Consider the following 16632-nt stretch of genomic DNA (forward strand, 5'->3'; position numbering starts at 1 on the left):
ATGCTTACCAGAAATGTACCAGAATACTTAACAAAATGCTTTAATAGGGAATACAGCATCTAGCCATGTCCGATGCACACACTTAATACTGTTATTGACATCTCATACACAGTTTGAGTGGAGAATGTATTTCAAAATGTGAGCAAACTTTGCACATTTTGGCATATCTTTGGGGGTGTAGCATTAAAAGTAAACCCAGGTCTTCAGCATTTTGCTAATACTCGTTATCATGATGTGTGGTGTGAACAAACAACTGTGTTGTTGTTGATCAAGTTATTTCATCTTTAACACTGACATCCAAGAAGAATAGATGTCTGACTACCATCTGCAAACATATCTATAAAAAATAAATAACATAAAAAGACAAGAACATAAGAAAAAACACACCCCCAGTATGCCAGACTACTGTATGTTAAAGTAGCATGCTTACACCATAAAGTGGAATGCTTTCATTCATTGGCTAAACAGAGAGTGGGTTGTACCGATAGGAGTGCTTTGATATTTCACTGAGTGCAGTTTGGTGCAAATATATAGACAAAGAAATAATTGCGCGAGGAAATTAGTAAAGAATCAAATTGATAACAAAACTGCATTCACATAAATCTATCAAGAACTTCCAATGCCAGACAGGCAATGTTGTTCATGTCTCCGCCATACACTCAAATACACACACGCACACGCACACACACACACACACACACACACACACACACACACACACACACACACAGATTGATGGATGGTGTCTGTAGCATGGCTCCAGTGTTGTGATATCAGCTTAGTCAGTGTTCGTCGGGATACGGGGCTCCTGTCAGGTAGCCATTGGTCCCGTGATTTTTGTTGGTCCCGTTGGTGGTGCTGCTGTGGTGCCTCTGAAAGGGTGGGGGGCTGTCATCCTCATCAGAGCTGGACTCGATGTCACTGCGGTCGTCTTTAGACACCTGCAGAATTAGGGGAGGGGGGTTGGAGATTAAAATTTTCTCATTAAAATTCTTATCTGTGTCATTATCTGTGGCAGTCATGCATGGCGGTGCTACAAATGGGCTTTTGCCTTCTGCTAATCAATATCAGGCAACAAGCTGTAAAAGCCATGAAATCTATTTGCTCAAAATATGGAGACTAGACTAGACATTATATAATTTAACATGTGAAGTGTAGATTTATCGTATAACAAGTATTCAGGATTTACAAATAAATTGACAACATAATAACAGGAATACTAATAAAAAGCAGCACAAATGGTAATGATGAAATGAAGGATAAACAAGAATATGAGTCTAGAGCCATGCTGGTGGCTCTGTGAGGCTGCACGTTGGCACAGTGGTGCTTTGAGCTCAACCTGCTCACAATGACAATATTAACATGCTGATGTTTAGCAGGTATAATGCTTACCATCTTAATTGAGCATGTTAGCATTGTTAACATTTGCTAATTAGCGCTAAACATCAAGTACAGTTGAGGATGATGGGAATGTCATTAGTTTTGCAAGTTTTTGGTCATACATGACAGTGTGACTTTGACCTGCTGGTGGTGCTAGAGGAGAGGTCAGGGGATCACCAAAGTCTGTATGATTCATCCTCTAGGGACCATTATTGTCTGTACGGAATCTCATGGCAATATATCCAATAGTTGTTGAGATATTTTAGACTGGACCAAAGTGGTGGTCCGACCAATCGACAGATTGACATTGCCATCCCTGGAGCAATGCCGCTAGATGGCTAAAAATGAACTGATTAGGTTAGGGCTAATTAGGTAGATTGACCATGCATGCACCTGATTACATGGCTGCTACAGACGTGAAATTAAAATATGCATACAGTACACCATTTTGATTTAGATGTTTCAGGCTACTTACATGTAATGGATTCCATTTTCCCACCTTGAAGGTTGCAGGTTAGCATGGAGAATAGAAAGGAAAAGTCAAAAGTGGCAACTGAAAACACTGTACAAGCAGCAAAACACCTTATCATGCAAGAACAGGTATAAATGCAAGTCACAAATACGCAGAGGGACTCGAAAGAGGAGCTGAGTGTAGTGACTCACCTTTCCTTTGGAGATGGCTCGGCACGCTGTCTTCACTATGAGGTAGGACCAGAAGGAGTGAAGAAGCTGCAGCAGGATCAGAAGCAGGTTGAAGACCCACCAGGACGGGTAGGGCCCTACAATCTCCCAACTCTCGAACAAGGTAGTATTTAAAATCCTTCCACAGCAACAGAGGGAGAGGGAGATAATTAACTTGATGTATTTCATCAACGTGTGGACCCACGTGTGCGAGCCTCATTTCCATTCCCACAGTTCAGCATTAACACCTTAAACAGTGGTTTGCATATTGATATTTGTGCCCAGTTTTTGTGCGTACATATCGTTTATACATCTGACCCCTGGCCTATAATGATCTGTTTGTAGCACAAACAGATGTGTGTCTTTGAAATAGCCTTTTGTTTATAGTTCAACATACGGCTATAACTCGAAATGTAATTAAAATTGCTGATGGAGAAGAAAAAGCGCTGCTGCCCAGCTTCACATGACATGACATGAATCTGTGTTAAATTTATCCCTGAGCCAATTCTTGCAAATAGCTGTCTGTGAATCATCCTCCAGATACTGAAACCATGGCAACAGCTTTACAGTAATGATAACAAGTGTAAGATCATCATATTACAGTGTGGAAACAAAGGCAGAGAACTGCGGGGTGTCGGCTAAAACAGCTTAAATAACAGTCTTAAATTGCTGCACAGACTAATCTTAAAGCCTCTGCATTTTACAGATGCTTTCTCCAGAAAAATTATTAAGTTAACAAACTTGAATCTAAAAGCCCAAAATAGCATTTTTGTGCTGATCAAGAATCGATGGTATCTCAGAGAAAAGCAGACTGCAGCTGCCTGACTCGGAAACTAAATCATGTCTCCCTTCACTTCTCTGAAAGGTGTGATAACACTGCTGCTGATGACTGCTGTACACACTTTCAAGGACTGAAATTGATTTGCGGTAACTCTGCAAATATAATCAGAAAGGCCCGTTATTATTGGCATTCACCAGCTACTGTAATTAGACTGCATATGTAAAACCAAAACAGCAACATCACAAAATGATGAAAGATTCTCACAAAGAGAAAACCCTCTGATGTTTTAACAATCAGGTGAAACTCTACACACTGTTTTCAATGATAAAGCAATAACCATAATGATCTGCTTCATCATTTGTTAATTTGTTTGGCTTTCTTTGAGAGGTTAACGCTGCTGTATCCATAGTAACTATTACTTAGCAACAAAATTCACAGAGATGTGTCTGAACTGCAAACCGTGGAACTGTGGAGAAAGTAGTAAAAAAAAAAAAAAAAGCTTCTTCACGGCACTGACATGCATTTTCAGGGATGGTCTGCCAAAATGTGCAGAGCAACACGGGCAGCTGGCTGGCTGCCTGTATGGACTATACTGTATGCAAATGACAGGCTAACCCTACTTATGTGAAGTCAGCCATTAGAAGGATGCTAACTGTGCTACACAGGACAGAGAATAACACTTACCAGACAGGATAAACTCCCAGCCTGGAACTTATGAAGAGAATTGCAAACATTGCAAACAGTAGGTTGCACAGTATCTGACATTTGGCATAGTTGGCCATCTTGGCAGCCTTGAAAGAAAAAGAAAAATCAATCATTAATCTGATCATGTAAACAACTTGAAATATCTCTGACAATAGAATAAAAAAGCCAGCTTTGTTGAGGTTATAACTAAACTAGCATAATCTAATAAAGAGTATATTCGACATGCACTGTGTCTATATGATACAGTCTGACATAATGTTCATAATATAAGGCCTGTAGTTAAATTTAGATGAAGATGGATAGCTGAGCATGTAAACTCTAGACACTCCACCTACACACCCAACCAACTGTCTGTGCCTCCATTTGCCCATCTGTCAGCATTTAATTCTCTCACCCATCCTCACCTCTATCAACACGTCGGCTGCGTCGTGGAGACACATGACCAGAGTTCCCACTCGTGCCATGTTGTTCACGTAGGAAAAGGTGATGAGTGAGATTGTTGCCACATGGTGCAGAAACATGATCAGGAAATCCTGGGGACACAGTTGCCAAGGAAACGTCACACAACTAAATGTAAGCACTCAATGACCAGGCCCCTTATATAAACTCAATAAGTGGAACTTTTGTGCAACACAATGGTGCCTATTTTCAAAACAGGCGCAAGAAGCACTACATGTTTGTGTTTTCATGACCTTAAAGTGTGCTTTGTCCAAGTAAGTAGCTGCACGTGAGTGTGTGAGTGTGTGTGTGGATCGATGTCTGTCAAAATAAAACCTCTATTTTTGTGAGCCATGTTCGTCACGTGCCACTGTGATTGGCACAGCTATTGAAAAGATTTAAAAAGTTATGACAAGACAATGATTAATCGCCACTTTGACAAACAAAGATTGCAAATACGCCGTCAGTGTCCGAGCACTCATGAACACTCTGTGTTGTTGCAATGGTGTTGTTGATGTTGTTGATGTTCATCTACTGAATGTGTAGGTTATAGTTTACTCCTCAGCTTGTCTTTGTGTCAAACTGCAATATAGCCATTTCAAAATATGTTTGAAAGCAGTAATAGGGGAAGAATTCAGATCCTTTACTTAAGTAAAAATAACAATACCACAATGTTAAAATACTAAGTAAAAGTGCTGCATTGAAAATATAGTCACTGAAATAAAAGGATGAATTATCAACTAAATGTACTTAAAGTATCAAAAGTAAAAGTACTCAATGCATAGAAATGGCCCCTGTGAGTGTTACTATTATATATCTAATCTTTAGATCATTATTATTGATGTATACATTAGAAAGTATTTTACTGTTGTAGTTGATCGAGGCAGAGCTACTTTTGATTCTATATACTGTTGGGTAATTCAATCTATAACAATGCATCATATTTTATAAGCTTATCACATGTTCTATATGTGAAATCTTAATTTTTAACTACTGTAGTAACTAAAGATGTCAAATAAATGTTGTGGTGTAAATGGTATAATATTTCCCTCTGAGCTGTAGTGGAATAGAAGTATAATATAGCATGAAATGGAAAAACTCAAGTACAAATGTCAGTACTTGTGTGAGCGAAAATCTCTGTTTCTCCACTGGAAATCAAAATCAAGCAGAAAAGAGGATCACCGAAGCTCAACATGATCTAAAACAATCACTACTGTAGATATAATTCTAGTGAAAACATATGACAGTTTAGTTTTGGTCCTGTCTGTGTATGAGCCGTTAGGTTTGGGATAGTCTTGAGTGGAGCTCCAGGTGACTAAGGATGCAGACAGGTGGCATGGGGAAGCATTCCTCTAGCAAATATTAATGAGCTACTAAAATGCCTCAGCTCAAAGAAACCAGAACCAGTCCAAAATGGCGACAGAATGAGAAGGAGGATGAGAAGGAAGAGTAATAATGCAAGATACAGAATGAAAGCAAGGCAAAGAGTGTGCGGGGAGAACATACTGGAATTGGCAGGGGATGCAGAGGACCTCCTCAGTGTAGTACTGTGCATGAAAAAACTGAAAGGAGAAACAAAAACAGACAACATGCCAACAGTCAACAAAGAGATGACAGAGTGAAGGCATACACAGCATGGCATCATGAGGGCTGCTGTGAGTGCGGTGAGTGAAGTGTGTTGTGGAGAGGGCAGAGCTGGGGATGGACTGGAGACAGGAGTAAGATCATGGCTGGAAGGCATGCAAATTGATACTTAATGAACCAAAAGTGTAGCCATTTTTATATCAAAATAAAAAGAAAAAAGAAGAAGAAGAAGATGAAAGTGGGTTGAAGTGGGTCATTGCCTGTTAAGAATGTTTGTACAAACTAGTGCTGAATCTCAGCTCTTACAAACACTGACCAAGTTGGACCTCTTAAACTTTGTATAATGTATATGCACTACAAACTGATATTGTGGTTTGTAATCATAAATGTAAAGTTAAAGACGCCTGCAGCTTGGTGTTAGATGTTACATTTACATGAAAGAAGACATAACAGTGACATGTAAATACTTGTGATTTGACTTGACTTGTTATGTGAGTTGATTGTGGATTATTTTTCAGGATTAAGTACAAATGTGTCATAACACTAAGCCTTTTGCCAATTGCTATCCCTACCAGGAAAATCTCATCTGATGTAATTGTTTATATACATAACAGATTTAGCTTGAAATACATCACTGAATCGTTACGTGAAGTGAGTATTGTACGACACCATCATGTAACAGATTACATCTTAATATACTCAATATCAAGTAACAACAAACTCTACACCAATAGTTAGGGAAAGCTTGAGAAAAGTTTTTGTGAAGTTTGACAGAGAATCCAATTTCTGAATATTCGAAAAAAGTGTTAATCGTTTTTACGCAATGTTGTGTTATTTCACGCATCAGTGAGAATACACTGAGGCGGAAAGCAAATGTTCACAAGCAAATAGACTAAACATTACAGAGTTATGGTGGCAGTAAGAAAAGAGATGGACAACCAGGCAAAGATAATGATGTCCCTTCTGTGACAACACTGCTCACAATGGCATAAACAGAACATCATTTTCTGGTTTCAACACAGAAAAAGTGACTTAAAGTGTCACTTTCTGCATTACAGTAGAACTTTTAACAAACATTCAATGATCCATGTTATTGGGGATGCATGATGTATGTCTTGGTGTGACTTGCAGTCATTCTTACCTTCCTCCTGATGTCTGTGAATTGGGAAAAGAGTAAGGACAGGTAGAAAGACAGCTCCAGTATATAGTAATAATGGATATCCACAGTCAGTGGCTGCATAAACACAAAAAGCAACAAGGTTAGAATAAATATTTGAGAAGCAGGAGTTTTAGTAATGCGAGTCATCTTGCTGTACCATGAACACTGAGGATGGGCGAACATGCTGCATTAAAAGACTTTTACCTGGTAAGGGTAGTTGTACCAGCACTCTTTAGTGTTCCAAAGCCATGCAGTCTGCAGAAAATGAAAAGAGTGACTTGAATGTCAGCACTTTTTAACCTATATGAAACAAATAAAGCTAGATTATATTTTGAAATGTAAAATATCATAAAACCGCGACTGAATGACTGATGTCAAGAAAGCAATGTAATACACTGTGAAAACTCCAGGGACAACAATGGAAATGAGTCCAAGACTTTGTTGTTCTATCCCCGACAAAGTCTTATATGTTGCATTTTATAAAACCGAGAAAGAGCAGGGTCCATTAACAACAATATCAGTGCAGTGTTATGCTGCTCCCACACACACAGTTCGGAGTTCAATTCAATATTTCCTTGTCATTTAAGATGTGACCACTGAAAAATGAATAATTCCCTTGATGGATGCTGAATGAAATCAAAGTGGTTTATAAAACACTGAATGCAGGTTGAAGGAAGAGATTTTGTTACAGTGCAAATGTTGAAATAAAAGGAAGTCGGACGAACAAGGAACCGAGTGGGTTCATCTTCATATGAAGTCCTGAGTAATGATATAATGACAACGGGATGACAAGAAAAATGGTAACTGTGATACATAAGAACAAACAGTGACCTATCACTGTGACTGAGTTTACGTCTCCTCCACTCCTCTCCAGACCTGCTCTATTAATAAATCCCACAGAGAGTCCAGCCTGCGGTGGGGATTGCCAGGGAATGAACTATTTTCACAAAGTGCTTTGTCATGCAACTTGTGTATTTGAGAGATTTTTCCTACTCTGCTACCTCAACTATCACTCTGTTGTTATATATATTATATATGTCTATAGTCATCTCAACTCTAATCATTTTGCAAGTAGGCAAAAGGATGTACCATTTAAAGTAACAATTGAAATGACACATCCTTCACAGATAACATGACACCCAGTGAGAGCATATGTCAACATTGACTTCCAGCAGTTGACATTCACAATCAAAAGAAAGACAAATCATCACTGAGTACCACGTACTTTGTTAAAAATGGATTGCATATTTAATGGGTGGCATTATTTAGCATTGGGGGTGTTTTTATTTGTCAGCTGCTCCCCCTTTCCTTGAAAGATCCTTGTAAGATCCATTATTAATGAACACTTTTTGAACTAAGCCTCGTTACAAATTACCAAAATGTGTCCCTTTCACCTGAACATCCATTTTACTTGCCAGTCTCATGACTAGGCACCAAACCACAAGATTTTCATGCAAGCCATGGACCTCCATATGTGCTGTAGAGAATGGCATCAGACCTCAGTGACTCATAGCAGTCATAACAGGAGGCTGAGCAAAACTTACCTTTTTAAGGAAACGCACTCCATAGGTAAATATGTATAGATAGAATGTAAATCTCCACCTGAAAGAAATAAATAAAGAAAAAAAATACATAATGAATCCTTAAATGAAACCTTTCAGTACTTTGCAATTTTAACTTTTTGCTTTTGGGCATAACCTTGAAGTCACAATTTGGATACATCCCAAAATATAAACATTACCAAATCTACTTAAGTAGTTTTGTCCCTAGGTGCAGCACACTGTGACACACTATGTGACTGTCATGCCTGTAATCAGGAATTTGAAGTGGTTTGAGGACCTCTTACTTCCCCACACGCTGTTTAGAGTGAGTCACTGAAAAATGGGACATCACTGACTTCACGTTGGTGAAGTCCAGGGGGAAAGACAAGACACCCACACTGTCCAGTCCCAGCCCATCTTGCTCTGTGCTTTATACAACCCTGCACATAATTTACAGTAACTACAACGACACAATGGTTGAGAAAGTGATCATGAGCTCCGAGCTTACAGGCAGAGAAGAAATTGCTTCAGCTGACACTGCAGTGATCAAAGCCTTGCTGAGCTGGAAAATGTGCATATATACCCAACTCATAACAGTCAGCAACTGGGAGGAAGGATTTAAGGCTCTGGAAGTTGCATCAGATGAAACCATATGTGTTTCTACAGGGAACAAAAGCAAATTTGCCTGCAGGGCTTGAATGAAAGACCCCCTGTTGTGCATTATTAAGTTGTCACAGCATTTCACAAATTTGTAACCAATTAAATTAAATTTTTCCCAGTGGAGCCTATATTCTAAGATACATACATATAACAAATACTCCTGAATACAGTGCGACAGCTTCATGAAGTAAAACATACGGAAGAGGAACAAAACAAATTTCTGTCATATGTAAAAAAACATCCACTGATGACTCCCATGGCTGTGACAGGAGCTGTATAGCCTGTCATGTGAGACCAGGTTTGCATACTTTAAAGGTTGTGCCGTGTGGTTGTTCCAGCTGACCTCAAATCAAACACTTTATGACAGCCACAGCCCTGAAACACAACATGTCATCAAGACTCAAAAAGAGAACAGGGTAAATCCATATCAGCTTCTCAGTGCAGCCACATCCAACAGAGCTAGTCCCTTTATGTGGATGTTTGTTGAAGATATTCAGTTCTGACTCTATAATGAATACAGGAGAAATGATTAGCATGTTAACACATGGCCTGTGGATGGCGTCATTAACTGCTGTTTGTGCTTGATCAATGGTATTGTAAAACCAAATTAACTGTACAAGTCTACCTGGCACACAGCAAAGACTGTTGCATGGCAACTGGTTCATCAAGCATCATCAAGTCTTTTTCAAGTGCTGTTGAATCGCTGCTCTATATGTATAATCACAATGACTCACAGCTGCTTCCTGTGAATTGTTTACTTTTTTTCCAAAGTCAGGCACAGATGGTTTTTTGTCATTATGAGTTTTTCAGATACAATGCTGATAATGATTGTTGGTCTGAAAATTAAAATGTTATGCATTTAATTATCTTAGATCCTATCCTACTGATGTAGCAGCAACTAGCCAATTATACTAAATAGGGATGGGTAGTAACTGTAACAGAATTACGTTTATGTGTTATGATGAACTCGTCCTGTAAACAACAAACAAAATATGGTATATAGGATACAATAAGAGTAGGCTTATGAAATGTGTTATGTGAACCACCATCCTTTCATAATAGCTTGATTATACATTAATGAATCATTCATGATATCTTTTAAACTGGGACAGATCCACTGATCACTATTGGATCAGGACTGGACAAAACATCGCCTGAGGGAGCAAAAAGATTGTAGGAGGGCAACTTTGATTTGATCAAAAGGCTGCCTTTATTCTGAGTGGAGCACCTAGTTTTGGAATAAAATAAGAAAAAGCAGGTCATGCTGGCTCATTTTATTCCACTTTGTCACTTCCCCAGGTAGGTAGTCTGAGCACCAGCTGGCTGAAACTGTTTGCATTTGGATGGTTTAACATAACAATTAGTCATGAAGCTCTAGGTTTGATAAAATTTCAGTTGTGCGAAAGCCTAGATATTCCCTCTTTGCTGTTAAATCAGGAGTAACATCTCTGTTACTCTTCATGCAGTAATAGCCGCCCGTCCACCTTTGTGTATTTGTCTAATTTGGTTTGATTACCAGGAACGATTTCAAATTGCCCAAAATAAAAAGCTTGTTAATAGCCAGTTAATTTACTGTGTGGTGCTTGTAGACTACAACTAATTTAAGGAAAACCATGGGTGTGGCCGTCCTCTCTCAAGAGCACATGTTGATGGCTCATCTCACAGCTGTCCTATAAGCATCTGCTGAGCACAAACATGCTTATTAGTTGTCGGTGTGGCGTCTGCTGAGCTGCTTCTGGGGAGGTGTGTTGGTTGAAAAGTATGAAAATCATACACCTACGCATCGGTTACAGGAAGAGCAGTAATGAGGATATTGGTAATCTCAGCTGCTATTAATAGTATGTGTCTGTAAAGGTTAAATGCCTACATTCAGTTTTGAGAATCTACTGCAGGGTTTGATTTTGTATCTGATCAAAGTAAAGAAAAGGAGATCATTAAGAGATCATAGTAATAGGGAATTAATTGTCAAGTACATTTTTAGCTATAAATCTGACAGAACTATGAGATGATGGCATAGTTGCAATGACTACCCACCTCAAAAACAGGTAAAGCGCTTAAAGGAATAGTTTAACATTTTGGGAAATATGCTTATTTGCTTTCTTTCAGTCATGTGAAAAGATAAATATGAAGGTACTGCTTCCTAAAGGTAATAAAATACATCTAACAGCAACTTTAAAGCTCACTAACATGTTATATCTTGCTTGTTTAAATCATACTAAAAATTAAGTGTATAAAAAGTTGTGGTTGGGAGGGGTTATGTGCTGGATTATTTCGCAGTGACAGTGCAGGAAGTGACTGCATTAGTCCGAGAAATAGCCAGAGATACTGTGAGATATACTATGTTAATTAGCTTTAGAAGTGTCAGCCTAGCTGTCTCCCCCTGTTTCCATTCTTTGTGCTAAGCTACGCTAACCAGGTAGTGGTTGTAACTTCATATTTAGCGTTTCTCATTTAACTCGGCACTTCTCATCTAACTTGCCAAGAAAGGGAATAAGCGTACTTCCCAAAATGTAAAATTGTTCCTGAAAAGATCCATTGCACATGGTTGTAATATATATATATTGCAAAAGGAAATAACATTTTTAAAACCCATTGAAAAACAATGGGTTTTCCATTTTAGCATACATCAAATATTAACTGAAGCCTATATAAATATTACAAGATAAAAATAGTAACTATATTTAGTAATACTACATCTTGTCACAGAAATACCCTGTCTCTGTATCTTAAAAAAAGCTGTGAATTGCATTATTTTGCTTATGATAATTTCTTTGTTCTTACTGAAAGCAGAGAAGAGAAAGGATGGAGGAAGATCAGACAGCAGAGGCTATTGAGGACATCAAAGCATGCTCCTTCCTCAGCCTGGCCTAACCGAGGAGAAGTGATGAGAGGAGGGGCTCTCTGGTAAAACTACACTGAACAAAAAGCTCATCTTAATGTGTCACTTAGTCTCATATTGAAGCTTTAAATCTAATACTGTTCTTAACAAAAATAACTTCTGCTACCATGGTGAAGTAATACTACTTGGATCTAGTGAGTTGTTTCCCATTGTTGCAAAAGTGCAAAACACCCATTTTAAGATTTTTTGGAAAGAATTCAGTTTCTGTTGTAAAAACAGAGGTTACTGTAGGTTTCCTGCTAAAAAAATCAATACTTGAACTTGTTGGAATGGCTTTTTTTGCTGTATATTTTGGAAAAAGAGAGGCAGTAACAATATCTGGTAAACAAGCCATGCAGAGTCTTCATTATTTCCCGACCAAATGTGTCTGCTACATACTCCCTGTTTGCATAATGAAAAGAATAGACAACAGATCAGCCATCCTGACGACTGAGACACAAGGAATGCTATCAGTCTGCAACAGCTGTGCATGAGGGCCTAATTAGAGCACAATCACTGCTGGAAGGACTGAAGCCGGCCCCGTTTGGAGAATTGCACCGTAAGCAACTGAGACAGACAACCTGGCCAAACTCTTGCAAAGCCCAATGTCGTCTGCAGTCAATTATACTGTGAGCAGATAACAGCCATGGCACAGTTCTTGCTTTAACTGAATGAATGCCAGCTAAGCATGTTCGAGAAAGTCACACATATTCCAGATGACCCAAACTTAGTCTCTTCTTGAGTATAAGAAGGCTTTGCTTTTTCACTTTTGCTTTCTGGGGTTGTAGAAGGAGTCCAGTGGTCTAATAAGCCAGCAGTGTTCTCCTGAGTGAACAACAGCCTCAGGCTGATCAGAAGATGTGAGGCTCCCTGTGTCTCAAACTGCCAGATTTGCTTGGCTGGTGTCAGACATGACTCTGCTCTGACAGCCACACTCGCTTGTTGGCCTTTAACATCACACTGCTAAGTAACTACAATCTCCCTGATGGCAAGCGGCTCTACTGCAGATTAGCCAGTTCTCTATTGCAGCCTGAGTGGGTTTGTTGGTTCGCACTGGGACACATTTGACTATTATCCTTACAGCAGTCCCAGGATTCATGTTGCAATCTTTATAAGCCATGATAGATACGGCAACGGTTAACCTAAACAGAAGTACCATCATAATGGCTGTTACAGGACCCTAGCAGCTTCTCTGCTTCTGTTTGTCCATAGAGCTGAAACAATTAGGACTAGATTAGTATTAGAAAATGTATTGGCCACTATTTTGATGATTGGTTAGTCATTTCAGTCATTTTTAAAGCCAAAATGCCAAACATTCACTGGTTCCAGTTCCTCAAATGTGAGGATTTGCTACTTTTCTCCTTTCTATAATATTGTGAGCTGAATTTTAAATTTGAAGATTAATCCATAATGAAAATAATTGTTAGTTATAGCCCTAAAATACATTGCTGACTCCATTTACTTAATAAGTAAAACATGTTTTTGTGAATGTATGCTTTTAAGCAGCTACAGAGTTCCCCTTCATTTCCGTACAATGTGAAAATGAACTTGCAGAAACATGAAACTTGCTCTGATAAAGTTGTCAATCACAGCGAACATCATGCCTGCTTTTACTACTGTCACGGATGTGCTAATGATGAGTGGTAATGCAGTGCAGCCTATTTCAACCAGTCTTCCCTTACAACTGCATTACTAACAATAAAGTAACAATACACTTCTTCACAAAGTAACAATACACTTCTTCACCTACCTCAGGCAAGTTGAAAGTTTGTGCAAGTTCATTTTCACAAACCTTGATGTTATGACATGCAGAGAAAAACTGGGCTTGCAGCTCAGTTAGGTATACTGTTGTGATTTGCCTTACATGCTTTCACAGAATCGGGCGAGAGTGCTGGGTTTCTCCTGGTTGCGGCGTTGTCTGAACCAGCGTTGGATGGTCCGCACATCCCAGTCTAGCTGCTTGGACAGGCCCTCCAACCTCTTCTCATCTGGGTGCTGGCGGGACGACACACTTCATGGGTTAGATTCAGCTTTCATTGTGGCACAAAGGTTATGAGATGAAAACACAATATTAAAAATAACAAAGAGAACACATGCGCCACCTTGGTTATAGCAGTGAAAACCTTCTCCAGGATCGCGTTGGGTTGTGCTTTTTGCGGCCCGTTGGCTTGGATCTTCAGGCCCATGGCACATGGTCTTGCAATAAACCTGCGAGTAAAAATCATCATGACACCCTTCCACATCAATACAGAGGCAGTAACTAAAAGTGAATTGTTTATATTTCGGGAAGGGGACACAAGCCATTCAATCACCAGGAGACACATGCATATCCATACATTCTTTGCAGGTGTTACCCAGCACCCGGGCACATGCGTCTGCTTCTTCCCAAGTCTTCTTTAATTCTACCAGGGCATGACAAAGTTTTGACCACAAATGGTCTTCCACAGGACATCTTGAGGAAGACCATTTTTGGTTGAAAAGTAGACATTACCATGTAGAAAAAAACAAGAAGAACTGGGAACGACACAGCAGTGTGAAGAACATGTTCTATTTGTCCTTTTGACACAAGGCATTTGGCATTATAAACCACTTTACAAATCATGTGCAGTCTGCAAATGTCTGATCGCATTTTAGTACAACACTTGAATTTGAACTTTTTGGCAAGCAGTGATGGGGGGATAGGCAAACAGCTACTCAAGTTAACATGTAACTATGTAAATAAACGATATACAATGAATACATTCATGATATAAGCAGTATTTCGTGGATTTAACACCTATAGGTCATGCATTAAGGCTGTCGCATTCTCTGTTTCAGATGATCTTCACTTAACATTCTGTATTTTCAGGGATAAATACTTTAGTGGGGAAATTAAAGGCCTCACTCACTACTCCCTAAAGAGACTTCTGACCCACATATGAAAGCATTGCTGTGACCATCATGGATCTGTGCTTTACTGTATATTGATGATTGTAAAATAATATTCATAGATCAGATGATGCAACATAATGCAAAAACACCCGGATTAGTGCAAAGAGCCTTTTACAGCATGGCACTTTGTTGAAATTCAGCTTCTGAGCTGAGAGCAGAGTAACTGGATTTTGGGCAGGTATGGCAACTTGGCTGCACAGTGAGTGCACTGACAGATGCATCAAATGCAGACAGCGCGTAATGCTGCAGGCCTGCAGAAAGAAGGATGATCAACCCTGGTGATTTGTGGGCTAACCAGATAAGATGCCATTGTTTAGGTAACAGGCTGACAAACATGGACAGCGGGGTGTGCTGCATCATTCACCGGAATATTTCATCGCCATAACAAACCGTAACACAGCCACCTGGATTATCGCGTGTGCTCAGACCCACCTTTCGAAAACCAGCCGTATCATAAAGATGCAGAATGCTAAAGGACACGCCAGATAGAGATCCTCGGCTTGCGGGAACGTTGCCTCATCTGTGTTTTTTAAGTCAGCCCAGGTTACATTATGGGGGAGCCAGAACCTCTCGTTCCAAAACCACGCCAAGATACCGGCCATCTCCCTGCAGCAGACACTGAGACCGGGTCGAAAGAGAAATCGATGGCCCGCTGTATCTCGGAGGTCCCTCTCAGGCGATCTGACCGTGCAGACTCGGCTGATGATGAGATATCCGTGCGAGATCGCCGTCCGTCCGTTTCCCCTCAGCTATTCCAGTGTAGGGAAGTAGACTCAATCAGCTCCTCCGCAACTGATTGGTGCGTTGAAATGTCATGCAATACAAGCGGCGTACGTTATGCCGGCTCGACCTCGGCGTAATCAAGGTAAACCACGTTTTGTTCCGCACCTTTAGAGTAACACTCAACCTAACGGTGCAGGTGGGTTTCCTTGTTGAGTGACTGTGGAAGACTGACTGGCTTTTTGTTGTGTTTATTTCGTTTTACACGTCTTGCTGTTATGTTACGGTAGAAATCCCACAATAACCCGCCCGTCAGGTGGTTTGTCACCTTCAATGCATTATTATTGACAAACTCGAACTGATCGTTAATCAATTTGAGTAAAACAGTGAAATTTAAGCACAATTAATACGGCAACACTTCAGCAATGGGCTTCTGGACTACACCATGATGGTTAAACCACGCCATCTATTGACACTTTTGATGTAGCAACCATTAGATATAAACCTTAGCTTGTAAAGACGAGACCTAGTATTCTTTATCTTATCTCTTTTCAGCATTTGGGGAAATAGCTTGGGGCACCTATAAAAAATATATAAGTTTATAAGTATTATATATATTTTGAAGCTGTAGTTTGTCTTTGCAATATACAGAGAGGTGTAATAAAAAAATGTCCAACCATTTATATCATATATATTATAAAGCAGTATAATTAAACAGACCCACAAACTTCAGCCTCCAAAATGACCTTAAAGTTACATCAAAACATTTTTGTTTCGCACCTTAAAACTGAAAATCATAATCGTCATTAAGAAATAACTTATTGCATGGTTGTTGTATTAAACTGCGTTGGTTTTAGCCGGTGTAACCTGGCAACTCGGTTTATGTATGATATGTGAGGACAGTACAAAACACGAGCATAAAAATATAGAGAGTTTTTTGTTTTATGTATGCAGTATGCCTAATATAATACAAAAAAAATCATGAAATGTTATTCAATATTATAATAGACACACTCCATATTTTTCCTCCTGCCAGAGCTTATATTTAAGGGTTCTGTAGTGTAAGAGTAGACACACATTATATAAAAAATATAACAAATAGGGCAGCAACTAATGATTATTTTCAGTATAGATGAATCGGCTGATTATTCTCTCAATTAATCAATTGGTCCAT

General features: G+C 39.3%; 1 protein-coding gene across 1 annotated transcript; it reads right to left on the minus strand.

Moving 5' to 3' along the window:
* Nucleotides 1-782: 782 nt before the first annotated feature.
* Nucleotides 783-15340, minus strand: cers6 (ceramide synthase 6). The gene is made up of 11 exons (XM_070914691.1): nt 15171-15340; nt 13910-14015; nt 13672-13802; nt 8273-8330; nt 6933-6983; nt 6711-6803; nt 3952-4080; nt 3527-3633; nt 2044-2200; nt 1856-1879; nt 783-941 (listed from the first exon to the last, which is right to left on the minus strand). Exons 1-11 carry the CDS (start codon nt 15338-15340, stop codon nt 783-785), a joined length of 1185 nt encoding a protein of 394 aa, XP_070770792.1.
* Between the last annotated feature and the right edge of the window lie 1292 nt (nt 15341-16632).

The sequence above is a fragment of the Enoplosus armatus genome, chromosome 11 (assembly GCF_043641665.1).
Source record: "Enoplosus armatus isolate fEnoArm2 chromosome 11, fEnoArm2.hap1, whole genome shotgun sequence".
NCBI classification, from domain to species: domain Eukaryota; kingdom Metazoa; phylum Chordata; class Actinopteri; order Centrarchiformes; family Enoplosidae; genus Enoplosus; species Enoplosus armatus.

Excerpts from the sequence above, each read along its gene's own strand:
- cers6 (XM_070914691.1), bottom strand. The coding sequence starts at position 15,340 with ATGGCCGGTATCTTGGCGTGGTTTTGGAACGAGAGGTTCTGGCTCCCC. Across the intron at positions 14,016-15,170 it reads ATACGGCTGGTTTTCGAAAG|GTTTATTGCAAGACCATGTG; the intron begins GTGGGTCTGAGC and ends TTTTACTCGCAG. Across the intron at positions 4,081-6,710 it reads TCACAGACATCAGGAGGAAG|GATTTCCTGATCATGTTTCT; the intron begins GTAAGAATGACT and ends CTGTGTCCCCAG.